At 48.4% G+C, this 16,024-nt stretch overlaps 1 protein-coding gene across 1 annotated transcript in view; it reads left to right on the top strand.

Moving 5' to 3' along the window:
- The window catches only part of SPINT2 (serine peptidase inhibitor, Kunitz type 2), a 28,530-nt gene extending 14,435 nt beyond the window's left edge, over positions 1–14,095 (top strand). The window contains exons 2-7 of the mRNA XM_047837117.1: positions 6,528–6,698; positions 9,574–9,633; positions 10,931–10,984; positions 11,528–11,689; positions 12,004–12,042; positions 13,425–14,095. Of these exons, the coding sequence (XP_047693073.1) occupies positions 6,528–6,698; positions 9,574–9,633; positions 10,931–10,984; positions 11,528–11,689; positions 12,004–12,042; positions 13,425–13,591 (653 nt within the window). The 3' untranslated portion in view covers positions 13,592–14,095. The remainder of the gene's footprint in view (positions 1–6,527; positions 6,699–9,573; positions 9,634–10,930; positions 10,985–11,527; positions 11,690–12,003; positions 12,043–13,424) is intronic.
- The last annotated feature ends 1,929 nt before the right edge of the window (positions 14,096–16,024 follow it).

Consider the following 16,024-nt stretch of genomic DNA (forward strand, 5'->3'; position numbering starts at 1 on the left):
AAGACCAGGCTGTTTGGCAATTTTATAATAGGCAATGTTCGAAATGCCTGTCAGGGTTTGGTAATTTAGGTTCATATTTCAGATAATATGTGACTTTTAACCATTTCTGATGCTTTTCCAAGAGAATGTTAACTAGTTCCTAAAGACAGGAATTCCATTTTTACATATTCTGAAGCGAGTAGATACAGATTTGGTGCTCTGCAGCTTTTTTCCATTTTTCTTACTCTGCATTTTGAAAACTCACAGGATGTATTTCATTTTGCACTAGAATTTGTGAGCGTACAAATAGGACCTGAGGCATTTTTCATGATTGTTTTCCAGTGCTATTCTAAGACCAATATATTGTTTTGTCATCTCTTAATAGTAATTTTTATTTCTAATATTTATTACTAATTTTTATTAAATAGTAATACTTATTAGGGAATAACTTCCTGAAAGTTTGTCCTACCAGGTGCCCCTCAGCCTTGACCAGTGGTGCTGTCTGTGACCTTGTCATTAAGTGTGACTGTAAACAGGCCCAGCAAAGGGCCTGGCCTTTTGAGCCCTCAGATTGTGATGAAGGCCCTGAGGAATGTTTTGGCTTTTAGGCAACTTCAGTTTCATGTTTTCCCCACTGCCTGTTACTATAGTGGCTTTTTCTTTCTGTCCATCTGAGGGGTGGTTATGTTAATACTCAGGCTCTGATTGGACCACTATTAAAAATAGTGTACATAATGTGCCTGGCATAATGCTTAGTGAAGGCAATAGGTGGGGTTTCAAAAAATAAGTAAAGCTCTACATTCTTTTTTCCTTTTTTTTTTTTTTTAAGACTTGTTTGTTACTTTTTGATAGTGCGAGCTGGGGAGGGGCAGAGAGAAGGGGAGAGAGAGTCCCAAGCAGGCTCTGTGCTGGCAGCACAACCTGATGTGGGGCTCTATCCCATGAACCACGAGATCATGACTTGAGCTGTTAAGTAATCTCTACAACAAACTTGGGGCTTGAAATCATAACCCCAAGAATTGCATGTTCCATCAACTTAGCCAGCCAGGCACCCCCATTTTGGTTCATTTTGATTTTTACCTGGATCTACCAAGGTACAGTACTTTAATTAAAAGTAATTTTTTTTTTTAAGGAAGATGATAAGTCATGGAAGCCATGTTACATACTAAAGTATTTCTGGGTTTTTGTACAAGCCTTTTGGAGAACAATGAAAGGGAGTGGAGAATGTATGACCTGTGCTTCCTAAAAGAACATTGCCTCCTTTAAAACAAGCAAACAAAACCAAAATTATTTATTTATTTATTTATTTATTCATTCATTCATTTATTTATTTATTTATTTTGAGAGAGAGCATGCACATGAGCAGGAGGTGGGGGGCAGAGGCATAGAGAGAGGAGAGAGAGAATCCCAAGCAGGCCCCATGCTGTCAGTGTGGAGCCCGACCCAGGCCCGATTCCACAAACCTGAGCCAAAATCAAGAGTTGGCACCTAACCAACAGCCACCCAGGTACCCCCCAAAATTCTTTTTCATGAGTTCACTTCTTAAGCCTAGTGAATAAAAATTTATATCATAGAGGCTTAAAAGCAGATGAGTTAGTAGAAGCATGTGACAAAATGAGAATTTTCTCCATTTGACAGGGTACTTCCATATTCAAAGAAAGGATCTGTCTTGACACAGTAGGGTGTGGTTAAATTTCATCTTTATTGAACCTAGCTTCAGCCAACTAATCTGCTACTTTGAGCTCTTCTACTCTAATGAAATTTGTGTAAAAAAAGAGAAGCTGTTTTTATTAAGAAATTTTCAAATGTATACAACAATAGTGAAAACAGTTCTTTTTATTTATTTATAGTTTTTTTACTGTTTATTTTTGAGAGAGAGAGAAACAGCGTGTGAGCGGGGAAGGGGCAGAGAGAGAGGGAGACAGAGAATCTGAAGCAGGCTCCAGGCTCTGAGCTGTCAGCACAGAGCCCAACGTGGGGCTTGAACTCACCAACCAGAGATCATGACCTGAGATGAAGTCAGATGCTTAACAGACTGAGCCACCCAGGCGCCCCTGGGTGCAAGCAGTTCTGTGAGCCCACGTGGACTATCGTTCAGCTTCAGTAATTGTCCACACTCTGTCTTTACAGGCTTACTGTATTTTTAGTCCCAAGTTTTCTCTTAATAAAGATACATTTCTGAATTCCCCTGTGCAAAGGAAAAAGTGAAGTCTCCCCCTCCCCCAATCCCCTCTTACCCCACCCAGGGAACCTAAAAATAAGGCTGTTTTCTGAAACTTAAACTATGAAGTCAATATGTGGTCATTGAGAGCAGATGTGAGCAGCTGTCTGGGACATAATGGTCTCTCAGCCTTGCAAGATTTGTTAGGAAGGGACCATCACATCTACAGAAAGAATGTTCCAGTCAGAAAGAAGCAGCAGTGAGTAGCAGCAGTCAGGAAAGGAAGTGTCACAGAGGCACATCTTGACTGTGTTTTCTTGACCGAGGTGTGTCCTGAGTTGTCTACTGTGTGGTTCTGGCCTGCCTGGTAGATCCTGATGGAGAAGGATGTTCATAGGAATTCTGCTGTAGACTTTTCCTTACTCTGACTCCAAGTGACCTGCTCCATTTCAGCTTGCTTTCCGAGGTGGTATGCTGGTTCATATTTACATCCAACCTGCTTGACAGTTCGTTAGCATCCTCTTGTGTGCTTTGCTAGCAAGGATCACCGTCCCTGCATCTCATCAGCTGGGGCACTAAGAGTAAGTGTGTGAGTTTACAAAAATAAGGGCCAGGTTCTGGACAGTGCGGACGTCACCAAGGTAACTACTATCCATCCCTAGATAGGCTTTTCTTTCTTCTTTATACATTCAGCCTTCTCTACCTGCACAGAGTGTGTATCCGGCTCCCTTGCTTAGGAAAAGCTACCGAATTCCCACCCTTGATACAGTGGTCTCCCCGTTGCATTCTCTGTTATGGTGTCTGGTGGGTGGTTCCCACCTGGCTGCCTTGAGCTTTGTTCGACATTGTGTCATGTTTTTGTTTTAACTGAGATGTAATTTACCTACTATACAGTTCACCCATTTGAAGTATGCAGTTCCTGGGGCACCAGAGTGGCTCAGTTGAACATCTGACTCTTGATTTCAGCTCAGGGCATGATCCCAAGGTTGTGGGATTGAGCTCCGAGTTGGGCTGTCTGCTGAGCGTGGAGCCTGCTTGAGATATTCTCTCTCCCTCCCTCCCTCCCTCTCTCTCTCTCCCTCTCTCCCTCCCTCCCTCCCTCTCTCTCTCTCCCTCCCTCCCTCCCTCTCTCTCTCTCTCTCCCTCTCTCCCTCTCTCTCTCTCCCTCTCCCTCCCTCCCTCTCTCTCTCTCTCTCTCCCTCCCTCCCTCCCTCTCTCTCTCTCCCTCCCTCCCTCTCTCTCTCTCTCTCCCTCCCTCCCTCCCTCTCTCTCTCTCCCTCCCTCCCTCCCTCTCTCTCTCTCCCTCCCTCCCTCTCTCTCCCTCTCCCTCCCTCCCTCTCTCTCCCTCTCCGTCTCCCCCCCCACCCTCCCTTCCTCTCCCTCTGCCCCTCACTGTGGCTTGCACTCTTTCTCTCAAAAATAAAAATAAATAATATTAAAAACAAAGTGTGCAATTCCTCCCTTGGGTTTTTTGTCAAAAAGACTGTCCCTGAAACTGCTCAAGAAGCAAGGACACAAAGCAGTCAGTGATCTCCAGGGTGCTCAGCTTGGCAGGGTACTGGATAGGCTGTTGCTTCTTCTGTAGCAGTTGGGTCCTCCCTGCCTTGATGTTGTTTTCAGTTGTGGTTCATAAGTGGATCCTGTGGCTCTTGTCCATCTTGTCTTGTTCCTAGCAGTGCCGCCTCGGACATTTGACAGCCATGGGGGTTGAGTGGATCATACACCAGAGAACCCTTTTCCTATCATATTTTCCTTGGGCCTTTGTTGATTGTGTATGGTTTTTTGTTTGTTTTGTTTTTGAGAGACAGAGAGCAAGCTGGCAGAGAGAGAGAGGGAGAGAGAGAATCCCAAGCAGGCTCCATGCCATCTGTGCAGACCTTGACACGGGGCTCAAACTCATGAACTGTGAGATCATGACCTGAGCTGAAATCAAGAGCCAGATGCTCAACCAACTGAGCCACCCAGGTGCCCTGATTGTGTATGTTTTGTGATCTTTGGCATGTTATCAAAAGTATCTACTCCAGGTGCACAATCCGCTGATTCTGGTTGATGTGTTATGGACAGGAGGTGCCCCTAATTTTTTTAACTGCCTTATTAAAGTATTTACATGCCATAAAATCAGTTATTTTAAGCATACAATACAGTGATTTTTAGTATATTTACAGAGTGTACAATCATCTCCACAAATTAATTTTAGAATATTTCCATCATCCCCAAAAGATCCTTGTGCCCATTTGCAGTCATCACCATCCCCCAATCTCCCAGCACCAGGCAGACACTAATCTACTTCCTGTTTCTCTTGATTTGCCTTTTCTGTACATTTATAAGATTCTACTCGTATGAAGTGTCCAGATAAGGTACTTTTTAATTGGTGTTTTAATGGATGGTTGCTTTCAAATTAACAGAAAATTTCTTCAGAATATGCTTTTTCTGCTGTACTAGTTACCTGTGATTTATTGGTGTGTGTGGGAGTTCCTTGAGATGTTTGTTTTGCCCAGTACTACACCCTTTTTTATCCATAGATTGATGTTTTGTCGAACATTTGGTTTCATGCCCATTAGACGTAAGACATATTTTGGGGAAAAACAAGATCTTGCCCTCTGCTTTTGAAAGCTATCCCCTAGTTAGTGAAGTAAACCTAACAAACATGAAAACAATTAGAGGAGAGTAAATGACAGCTTATAACTTATTTGAGATGTTAATTGAACACCCTGCAGATTGGAATGCCCTTCTGCCAGAAGACAGACGGGTGGGGCCCAAGGAGTAGGAGAGGTGGTTTGGACTCATGATCCCAGAAAGATGATAGGTGGTACTGGTCAGACTTTGGATCACATTGTCAGCTCACTCCCTTTTCAACTTGCTTTCCATCCTCCTGATTCCTCCAGGAGAAAGGCTCATTTTGGTGCAGGAGATACCTCCAGCACTTGCTTATCTCTCTCTCTCTTTTTTTTTTTTTAATGTTTGTTTTTATTTTTGAGAGAGACAGAGACAGAATGCGAGTGGGTTAGGGGCAGAGAGAGAGGGAGACACAGAATCCGATGTGGACTCCAGGCTCTGAGCTGTCAGCACAGAGCCTGACACAGGGCTCGAACTCATGAGCTGTGAGATCATGACCTGAGCCGAAGTTGGACGCTCAACCGACTGAGCCACCCAGGCACCCCTCTGTCTTTTTAAGAGAAAGCAGATATCTAGGTCTTTCGGAGGTATATGTAGCTGGCTGGAATTCTGTGACATTTTTGTTTGTTTCCTTTGTACTAGAGTGGGGTCAGATTTGGGGGCACCTTGAAACCCATGCCCCTCTTGGAATGCTCAGATGGGAGCCATTGTAAGTGTTGGAACGGAGGAGTGCCCTCAGCTGCCTTTGGAGTTGGGACAAGGGTTAGCAGCTTCCTTCTGAGGCTTGTGTGGAAATTTCAGTGTGAAGTGGCTGACTTGGGCAAACAGTGGATAAGGAAGGTTAAGACAGGTCCAGGTCCTTCCTGACCTCACCTTGCCGGCTCTGGTCTTTCAGTGCTAAGTTCCCCCTTGATGCCTGGTGTGATGGGCACATACCCGGAAGGATCCTGAAGTGTGATATGTTCTTTTGCCTTTGAAAGCTATATTTCTTTTTTTTTTTTTAATCTTTTTTTAATGTTTATTTTTGAGAGAGAATGAAGAGAGCAAGCAGGGGAGGGGCAGAGAGAGAGGGAGACACAGAATCCTTAGCAGGCTCCAGGCTCTGAGCTGTTAGCACAGAGCCTGATGTGGGACTTGAACTCGCGAATCGCAAGATCATGACCTGAGTGAAAGTCAGACGCCCAACCGACTGAGCCACCCAGGTGTCCCTGAAAGCCATATTTCTACATTGGATGTCATGTGTCTTTATTTATTTATTTTTTTAATTTTTTTTTTTTTTTTAAGTATTTGTTTATTTTGAGACAGAGAGAGAGAGCAAGCAGGGCAGGGGCAGAGAGAGAAGGAGACACAGAATCTGCAGTAGGCTCCAGGCTCTGAGCTGTCAGCACAGAGCCCGATGCGGGGCTTGAACTCACAGAGCTGTGAGATCACGACCTGAGCCGAGGTCGGACGCCCAACCGATTGAGCCACCCAGGCGCCCCTCGTGTGTCTTTAATAAGTTGAGGCAGGGACAAAATCAACGTGCAACTGAAGTATAGTTAAGTTGGGTGGGTTGGTGTCTTTGTTATTAGGTGATGTGTTTCTTTCCTGTGCAAGGAAGGAATCACTAAGCCTAATGGCAACACTTTAGAAACCACTCACGACTCACGGAGAATCTGTGCTGGATCCTGGGCTCTGGGAAACAGCGGGCCTCCTCTTACAGGTCTGTGCATGTTCTCCGTTGGCAGGATTGCCCTGTGAATCCGACTGGTCTCTCTGCTTTGTGTTTTAGAATTCTGTCGAGTTTCGAAGATAGTGGGAAGATGCCGGGCCTCCTTCCCTAGGTGGTGGTACAATGTCACCGATGGATCCTGCCAGCAGTTTGTGTATGGCGGCTGTGAAGGGAATAACAATAATTACTTGACCAAGGAGGAGTGTCTTAAGAAATGTGCTGGTGTCACAGGTAAGACAGTGGTCCTTGGGGAAAGGGCGTAACTTAGAGACCATTTATTAACTTGGGTTGTGGATGCCTTTTGCATTTTGCTAGTTCTTCACAGCTAAACCTGGGGGATGTTTTTAAAAAGCAGAAGAAAGGCCCAGTTTGAAGGTCGCCCACATAGTGGTTTCACAGCAGTACTCTCCCTCCTCTTCCCAGAAGGAGAGTAGGCCACAGGCTCGAGCTGGGGGAGGGGGACATGACCACCTCTTCTCCCCGACTTCCCTTCTCCCACTGCTGAGTGTAAGTCCCCCACCAGGCCTGGCATAGGAGAGTCCTCCAGGGCCACTCAGACAGGTTGCCCTCCTTGCTCCCTGGGCATTTGGGTTATTTTTACCTCTGGGGCAAATGCCTTGAGGAGCTTACCCAACCAGCCAAGTTGTGAGTCAGATTAAAAGCAGAACAGACTTTCTGGAATCTGTCCTTCTCCCAGCCCTTACCTGGGAGGGACTCAGTGGAGTCTAGAGAATGTTGACTTTGAGAGCCTCATAGTTTAAATAAGAACCTAAAGCCCCACAGCAGAGGGCACTGGCTCCGAACTGAGCCGTGAGGGCCTCCTTGAGGGCTGTGGCAGTGAGACATTGGTCCTCTGGGGTTTGATCCCTTCCAAGTGCTCTAGAGACCTGAGGATTTGGCGACCGATAAAATGTCATCGGCGATCTCCCTAATGTTGTTACGTGACTTTTCTCATCCTTTCTTGATGGCACGGCATCACTGCTCAGGCCCTGGATCAGGATTCTGTGAGGACGCACCGGTGCCCTCAGTACTCCCACGTGCCGCCAGCCTGTGCGCCTTGGGCCAGAGGCAGGTCCTGCATCCTTGTTGGGTTTCATGTCTCCTCACTCACTGGCTATAATCTCTCTTGGCTTTGAGAGCCATTCAGAAGTCAGATACGCTTATTAAAGTTGTGTATAAAGAGGGGGAAACAACAGTGGCCTTGGCTGTGGCCTGAGGTTCAAAACATCGTGCTTGAGCACACAAGTCCACAGCGACCGAGTGCCTCCAGGAACCGTTTACTGATCTTTGTGTGCCGCTGCCCAGCAGACACTCAACAAGTATTTGGATGGCTGAGGGCTGGGTATTGCTTTTGGATCATACAGGCTAGTCCCTCACCTTTTGGGAGCAACTGGCAACCTTACCAGATGGTGACTGAGGAGAATACCATTTATTATATTTTTTTGTGGTCAGCTGTGACCGGTATGGGAGCAGGAATTAAAGGGAAATATTTTTGCTGCCTTTTCTGTCAAGAGTTGACTGTCGCAAATGTACCTGCCTGTTCTAGTTTCTCTTTACTTTTTCAGGAAAACAGTTGGAAGTTTTAAGAACACAGACAGTGAACAGTGGGCACTCAGGATGTTGCCATGAGGGGTCACGGGTGGTTGTGTTTGCTGGAGAAGGCAGACAGCTGTTTCCCTAGAGGCGGGCCGGAGTCTGAGGGCCCAGAAAGCTCATTTGTTGGCACCTGAGTGTGGCTCCACCGCATGTGTTGTTGAAGCACTCTCTCGTGAGTCTTTCGTGAGTCTCATGAGGAGAGCTGGAGCAGCCAGGGCAGCTAGTCACAGGGTCTTTTGCCAGCATATTCTCTCCCAGGCGGGTAACCTCTATGGGAAGCCGAATGAGAATGTCAGTTTATTAATTTATAATGAGAACCAGAACTACCCCGGGGACCAGACACTTGGGTCTCTGTGCCTGCTGCACCTGTAGTCCACGTAGGCGAGCCTCTCAGGCAGATTCCCAGGAGGTTGCTTTATGTGGACAGAGGCAGAACAAGGGGAGCTAGTTTGTGATATGAATGTTCAATGGCATCAGGTTAGGCCGGCCCCGCGCCTCTGCACAAGGTCTGCAGGGACCAGCGGGGAGGCAGAGGAGCCAGGTTCTGTCCCTCCTGGACCCTGCCCACACTTCCTTGTACTTCCTTAGCGGGCTAGCCTCTCCACCCCTCCCCGCATAACTTGGTGTGTATGTGTGAGATAAAACATACGTACCATAACAGTTACCGTTACAACCATTTTTAAAAAAAAATTTTTAAGTTTATTTATTTTTGAGAGAGAGGGAGAGAGAGAGTGAGCATACAAGGCGGGGAGGGGCACAGAGAGAGGAAGACACAGAATCTGAAGCAGGCTCCAGGCTCTGTGCTGACAGCTCACAGCCTGATGTGGGGATCAAATCCATAAACCATGAGATCGTGACCTGAGCCGATGTTGGATGCTTAACCAACTGAGCCACCCAGGGACCCCCTGTTATAACCATTTTTTAAGTGTATAGTGGCATTAAATACATTTCACACTGTCTCACTTTTTTTTTAACTTTTTTTTTTAATATTTATTCATTTTTGAAAGTAGGGGGGGCGAGGGGGCAGAGAGAACAGGAGACACATCAAAGCAGGCTGTAGGCTCTGAGCTGTTAGCACAGAGCCTGACACGGGGCTCGAACCCACAGACCGCGAGATCATGACCTGAGCCAAAGTCGGATACCCAACCAACTGAGCCACTGTGGCGCCCCTATGCACTCACTTTTTTAATTCATTAGGTGAGTTAATGCAGTTAAACAGATTATTTGGTCTCGGAGGCCATTCTGTCTTTTTAGAAGTCACTTCATACATCTTTGCTCTGATTCCCAGGGAGTTGATCTTAAAGTTTCACCCACAAGGGCAGTCTTGGTTCCTCATTTCCAAAGTTCTAGCCGGCTTGTGGTCTAGCATGTACATCAAAGGGCCCACATAAAGGAGAAACGGGAGTCACTGTGAGAGGTGCATGGGACCATGGCTGCTCAGGGACTCTGTTTTGTTTCACCAGGCAGTCTTGAGGTGCACTTTCTCACCGTGTTGTTTGTTCCCTTGTAGAGAACACCATCGATGATCTGGCCACCAGCAGGAATGGAGCAGATTCCTCTGTCCCAAGTGGTAGGTTCTTAAAACGACCGAGGTTATGATGAGGGCTATCTGGACCATGAGGACATTTGTAATTTGGGAGCAGTACAAGGGCTTCCGCCTCCTGGTCTGTTTATCCAGAATTGGCAAACAGGGCTTCTGCCTGGGCTGCCAGCTTTTGGCTCCTTTCTGGCATCCTTACGCTGGGAGTTCACATTGTCCAACGGGCAAAAGGGCCGCGGGGTTCTACATTGCTTCTGGGTTGGCCTCTGCTTCTTCCTACAGGACAAGGGACTGTGGATGTTGCTGTTGCCTACAGCTCAGGCCCCTTCCTTCTCTCTGAGCTGGCCTCTGCCTGCTGTGCTGCCTTCACTGCCCCACCCCACCTCTCCTTCCCTGATCTGTCTCCTTTGTTCTCTGTCCTCCTTGCTGTCTCCCTCCTGTGCTGAGTCCTCTGTCTTCTGCCATCCCCGCCTCCATTCCCACTGCAGTCCTTGATCCTGAGCTTTGTGTTAGCTTGCTTTGTAGCGCTGACAGCAGCTGCCCCATTCCTCCTTTATGCTTAAAGGACTCTGCATGTATCGGGAGCCTGGGGTGAGTGGTCCAGATGCACTGGCAAGTCCAACCCAGCTTTCTTGAAGGCCAGTTCCCAGGCAATGGGCTCCGCTGGGCAAGACTTGCGGTGGAGGGAGGAAATCTGCGCCCCCCCGCCCACCCCATTTGAGGACAGCTCCCAGGGCCAGTAGCCATGCACTGATTGCAGCCTTGGCTTTGGCCCTCTGGTTCTGACATCGGTGCTCACGTGTGAGTGAGCATTTATTTAGTTCAGTGGTTGGCTGGCTTGTTAGAGTCACTCTCCAGTTTTGCTAAGCCAGGAATCCTGTGACTGTGCCAGCCATTGCTTTGTCTGGGTTCACTGTTATTCACAGGAAGGCCTCCAAGGTCATCCAGAATCTCAGGCACTGGCTTGATAACTCTGGTTTCCATCCTATTTCAGAAGAAAATATCCCAGGAGAAGGAGGGGCCTCCCTATGTCAGAGAATGAATGAACAAGACCATCTTCCTCATCGCCCCACAAATTGTGGCTGGGATTAGTTTGCATAGTAACCCCTGAGGCATAAGGCAGGCCTCTCCATCCAGCATTCATTCCGGTGTGTGTTGTAGAGCCCGTTAGGAGTGGGAGGTGACAGACCTGACTGTGGAGGGGGCTCCATTCCTGGTGGGTGCCAGCGTGTCGTGCTCCCTCAGTGGGCCCTGTAGACTCAGTCCCAGCCAGGCTATGTGTCCTGTGTCCAGCCCAGCCTCCCTGATCTGGATGTTTGTGTTTTAGTTCCCAGAAGGCAGGATTCTGATGACCTCGCCAGTGACATTTTCAACTACGAAGGTATAACTTTTAAAAAACATTTATGGGAAAAAACATGTTTTCTTACTTCATTGGGAATTGAGACACACTTGAGTATTTCCACTACAGAAGTTGTAGAGCAGAGCTTCCTGACCTTTCCCAGGTGGTAGAACCCACAAGGATGCCCCAGGCCTGCAGGAAGTGGATGTGCCACAGCATGTAGGCGGGAGCTTGACTTTAGAGAGGCGATATGGCGTGAGGCTCTGCCTCTCACCACCCGCATGGCTGTGGGCAGATCACCGTAGCTCTGCCTCTGAGTCCCCTACGACAGATCTCTTTGAGACCAAGAACAGTGCCCGACTTACAGTGATCTCTATAGCAACAGAGTCCGGCTGTAAAGAGAAAGATATCTGAAAACATGGAGGAGTGTCAGTTGGGCCAGACTGGCCACGTCTGTAATTTATAAGTTCCTTTAGCAGAGAGTTGTTTCTCTGTTGGCAGCAGTGTGACTGCTCTGGAGCATTCCAGCTTTGTTTCATGCCTGGGCCCTGCTAATCTGTACTCCTTGGGTTGTGTCGCTCTCAGAATACTGCACTGCCAAAGCAGTCACTGGGCCTTGCCGTGCGTCCTTCCCACGCTGGTACTTTGATGTGGAGAAGAACTCTTGTGACAACTTCATCTACGGAGGGTGCCGGGGCAATAAAAACAGCTATCTCTCCAAGGAGGAGTGCATGCACCACTGCTTTGGTGAGCCTTGCTGATTCCTAAAGCCAAGAAACGGTGGGTGGATGAGGCCACTGGTCCATTTCCCCATCCCTAAAAGGAAGGCCTTGGAAATGCTGTCCGTTGGACTCTGCCATTCTCTGGCGCACTTGTGGGGAACAGGTGGGCTTTGGGCCCGGCTGTTGCACAGACGTGTCCTAAGCCCCCACCAGGGTGGCAAGGCCCTCAAAAGAGCTGGAAGAAACCCCTCAGAAAGAGCCTCCTGGGCACACCTAGTTGCTGGCAGCTCTGGTGGGGAGGGCTGTGAGCTGACCTGAGGGTTGTGTATTCTCTTCTAGGCAAGCAGTTGTATCCTGTCCTACCCCATGGCACTAAAGGTAAGAAGCCTCTGGCCCTCCTCCACCTGCTTTCCCTGACCAAGCTCAGCTGTATTTTTGCAGGCTCTTGTTGTCCTCACACGTAATCCTTCACTGTAAACACCTTTTTTGGTTGAGAGTCATGTTTCTGCACGAGAATGGTCAGGCAGCTTGGAACATATGGTGGATGTTTGTCCCACTATGCAGTGTAATAAATGGGGGCTGAAGGGAGGCGGTCTCCTCCCAAGCAGCCCCAGGGTGACTGGAGGACAAGTCCTACTATTATTGTAAGACTTGTGAGGTCTGCCGCACGTGGGCCTGAGACTGGCTCCAGGTTTGGAGGGAACTTTGCCGCTGTGGGGTGTACTGAGCTGGTCCCTGGTGACAGGAAGCCGCAGAGCCCTTGCTGTGTGTGGGCAGAGCCAGGTAGGGCCAATGCTATTGTCCCCAAGCAGTCTGGTCTGACAAGACACCTGGCCTCCTCTCACTTTTGTTTCTGATTGTGAGCTTGAGTCACGGATGGTAGTGTTTGCACAAAGGACCTGCTACACTGGTTTGACCTCTTTCCACCTATTTCCCTGTTAAGGAGCCCTGACCTGGCCTGCATGTCTGCTGTTTTAGAGGAGGAGCGAAGCTAGAATCTGGTTTGCCAGGCACGGGGGTGCAGAAAACAGCCCGGGTTTGGAAGGTTGGGGGTAGAGAAAGAATTGCCCCTGTCAGTTCTGTAGCCAGAAGGGGAGAGGGAGCCAGGGAGCTGTCACAGAAGGCCACATTCTTTAGGTGGGGCCCCACCTGAAAAAAAGCATCTTCGATGACCAGTGAGACTGCAGTGGAGCAACCACTGTTAAATCTACCTGGGCAATTAGCACGAGGGTCTCCTCCCGGCCCTGCTCCGAATGCGCCCTTGCCTCCACCCTTACTTCATTCCATAGGCAACCAACCACCCCAGCCACCTGCAGGGCCACATCTTTCTCCAGCTGGTCAGTGTGCCGTGTGAACACAAAACCTTGGGGTTTTATGTTCACACACTTGCCAGAGGTGTGTGATTTTTACATCATGGTACACAGTTTTTGGCTTGGGACTCCTGTATGGGTTGCCCTGAGAGGTGGTAGGAAAATACAGAGTTGAAGTGGGGTTTCCTTGTTCAGAGAGAACACAAATACCCACTCTGTGCACATAGCACGACGCTTCCTTTTTTCAGTAACCTGCTTCTCCAGACTCTAGAGATTCCTTGAGGACTCCCCTGGCGGGCAGTGCCAATTGTCCACACCCTCCCAGGTGGGAGTCACAGGGGGTCTGGCAGAAGGGCTGCCAGTCCTTACCCTTCGTGAGCTGTGTGCTGCCCTGCTCTGGCTGTGGTCCTTCTCATCCTGCCGGTTCTGAGGCCTTTTTCTCCTCCCCAGTGGTGGTCCTGGTGGGGCTGTTTGTGATGGTCCTGATTGTCCTGCTGGGGGCCTCCGTGGTCTGCCTGATCCGGGTGGCACGGAGGAACCAGGAGCGCACCCTCCGCACCGTCTGGAGCTCTGGGGACGACAAGGAGCAGCTGGTGAAGAACACCTACGTCCTGTGAATGCCCTGCCAGCAAGAAGCCGCCCTTCCTCGGGTGTCCCTGTTGATGAAGAGAACCTGGGAAGGGAGGGGAGACAAGTGCGGAATGTGTGTGTGCTTTTTAAAGTAGAGTGATTGGTTTGTATTTGTGCGATCATTAGGGCTTCGGGTCTGTTTATTTCTCCAGAAGGTAAGAGGGCTGCTTCCTGGTCTCCCGCCTGGGTCTGCTTCGAAAACCCTCTCAGAGGTGGGTTCTGTCTCACGTTGCAAGTGGTCTGGCCCCAAACCAGAGTCGGCTGCTCTTCAGTTTAGTTCTTTGCCCCAGGTATTAGTTTTCTTTGCTTACCTTGAATCCTGTAGTGTCTTTTCCCATCACAGAAGTAATGTTTTAATAGTTTCTTTGTTTTTTGATTTGTGTGTGTGTGTTTTTTAAGTAAGCAGTAACAAATTTTTTTTTTATTAGGCTTCTGAAAGGAAGAGAATAAAATGTACAAGCTTAATAAAAAGGGCCTTCCCTTAAATTTCAGCAAGTGTTTTTTTTCTTTATGGGACTGCTGATTTAAACTCTACCAAAATTAACACAGAATATTATGTAAGATGCCCCATTCTAGAAATGAACTCCTTAAAAAAAAATCTCATCTTTCAGATCTTTCTGAATGAAATGCATCTTACATTGCAACTGAATGCTTATAAAATTTGACCAAACAGGGGCACCTGGGTGGCCCAGTCAGCTAAGCGTCTGACTTTGGCTCAGGTCATGATCTTATGGTTTGTGGGTTTGAGCCCTGCCTCAGGCTCTGTACTGACAGCTCAGAGCCTGGAACCTGCTTGGGATTCTGTGTCTCCCTCTCTCTCTGCTCCTCCCCTGCTCACACTCACTCTCTCTCAAAAGTAAAATAAACATTTTTTAAAAATTTAAAAATTTGATCAAACACTTAGCCTTACCACCTGTGGTAATCTCTGATATTTCCTTATTCTGTTTCACTTGTGAAGGAGTGCCTGAGTGGCTCAGTTGGTTGAGCATCTGACTCCTGATCTCAGCTTAGGTCTTGATCTCAGGGTTGTGAGCTCAAGCCCTGAGTTGGGCTCCATCCTGGGGGTGAAGCCTACTTAAAAAAAAAAAAAAAAAAAATTCTAGCCATACCCTACTGAATTGATTTGTTTTTAATAATTATTTTTTTTAAGTGTATTTATCTGTTTTGAGAGAGAGAGAGAGAGAGAGAGAACACGTGAGAGGGAGAGAAAGAGAATCCCAAGCAGGCTCTGCACTGTCAAAACAGAGCCCGATGTGGGGCTTGAACCCACAAACCGTGAGATCATGACCTGAGCCAAAGTCAAGAGGCAGACGCTTAACTGACTGAGGACCCCAGTGCCCCAATTTTTATTTTTTTATTTTTTAAATAATGAGCCACTATGAACTGTAATCCACACCTTGAGGGTCCAGGAGGGTGGGAGTGAGGATGCATCCTATCCAGGGGAAGACAGACCTTCCTCTGAGATTGGAGTGGTTTTGACTCCAGTCACTTTGGCATCCATGGTTTTCATCTTTTCCTGTAGCTCTGCAACCTTCCTCAGGTCTCCCACGTGCCCCTGCAATGAAATGAAGACAGGGTACTGCCTGGCTGAATTTGGCTTCCAGACTTGGCCCCAGTTGTGCCTCCCTGTGAGTGTTCCCTTCCTGTCTCTAGACTCTGGAAGCCCTTCCTTCCTCCCCATCTTCCAAACATATAGTCCTGAGCATGGAGCAGCATCAGGGCGATCCATGGGGTCAGGCAGGCAGTCTGGGGCCTCTACCCTGTGGAGGTGACTCAAGGAGGTAAGGTGGGCCTCAGTCTGGGACTGGATAGAGGTGACAGTTTTGGAAGTTGCTTTGGTCCCCTTCCCTTCACCCTTCCTAAAAATCCCCTCAGGCTAAAAAGTTCATATTCTGTGCATTAGGGGACTTGCATCCCGTTGGGCTTAGAAATGTATTTAGAGACAAGTTGGGCAAAAGCCTTCCTCATTTGTGGAAGACCTTGCTTGTTCTGGCCTCTCCCTGCCAAGCATTCTAGGCAGCTTGGCAGTCTAGCCTTGGAGATGATGGTGAGCAGCTGAAACCTGCCTGCCATGTCCCAGCTAAATTGGGATCCAGCTCTGGGAGAGCCTGTGGTCCAGGCAAAGAGGACCTTGAAACTGGGAAGAGACTCTCTGCCCACTGTTCCAGGTGTGCAGCAGCGAGCAGGCCACTCAACTCCTCTGAACCTCCAGCTTCCTCACCTGTGCCGTGGGTGGGTGTGAGGCCACATGAGATCACAGGTATTAGGTTGCCCAAAGTAAGTGCTCAGCAGGGGCGCCTCCTTCAGGGGGCTGGTGTCCACCTCTGCCTCCTCAGTAGCCAGCAGCTCTCCCCTACACCCCCTGCCACCCCATGCGCCACCCTCAAACCCATTCATGGCTTCCTGTGTGGGACCTTGAG

Source organism: Prionailurus viverrinus, chromosome E2, assembly GCF_022837055.1.
Source record: "Prionailurus viverrinus isolate Anna chromosome E2, UM_Priviv_1.0, whole genome shotgun sequence".
NCBI classification, from domain to species: domain Eukaryota; kingdom Metazoa; phylum Chordata; class Mammalia; order Carnivora; family Felidae; genus Prionailurus; species Prionailurus viverrinus.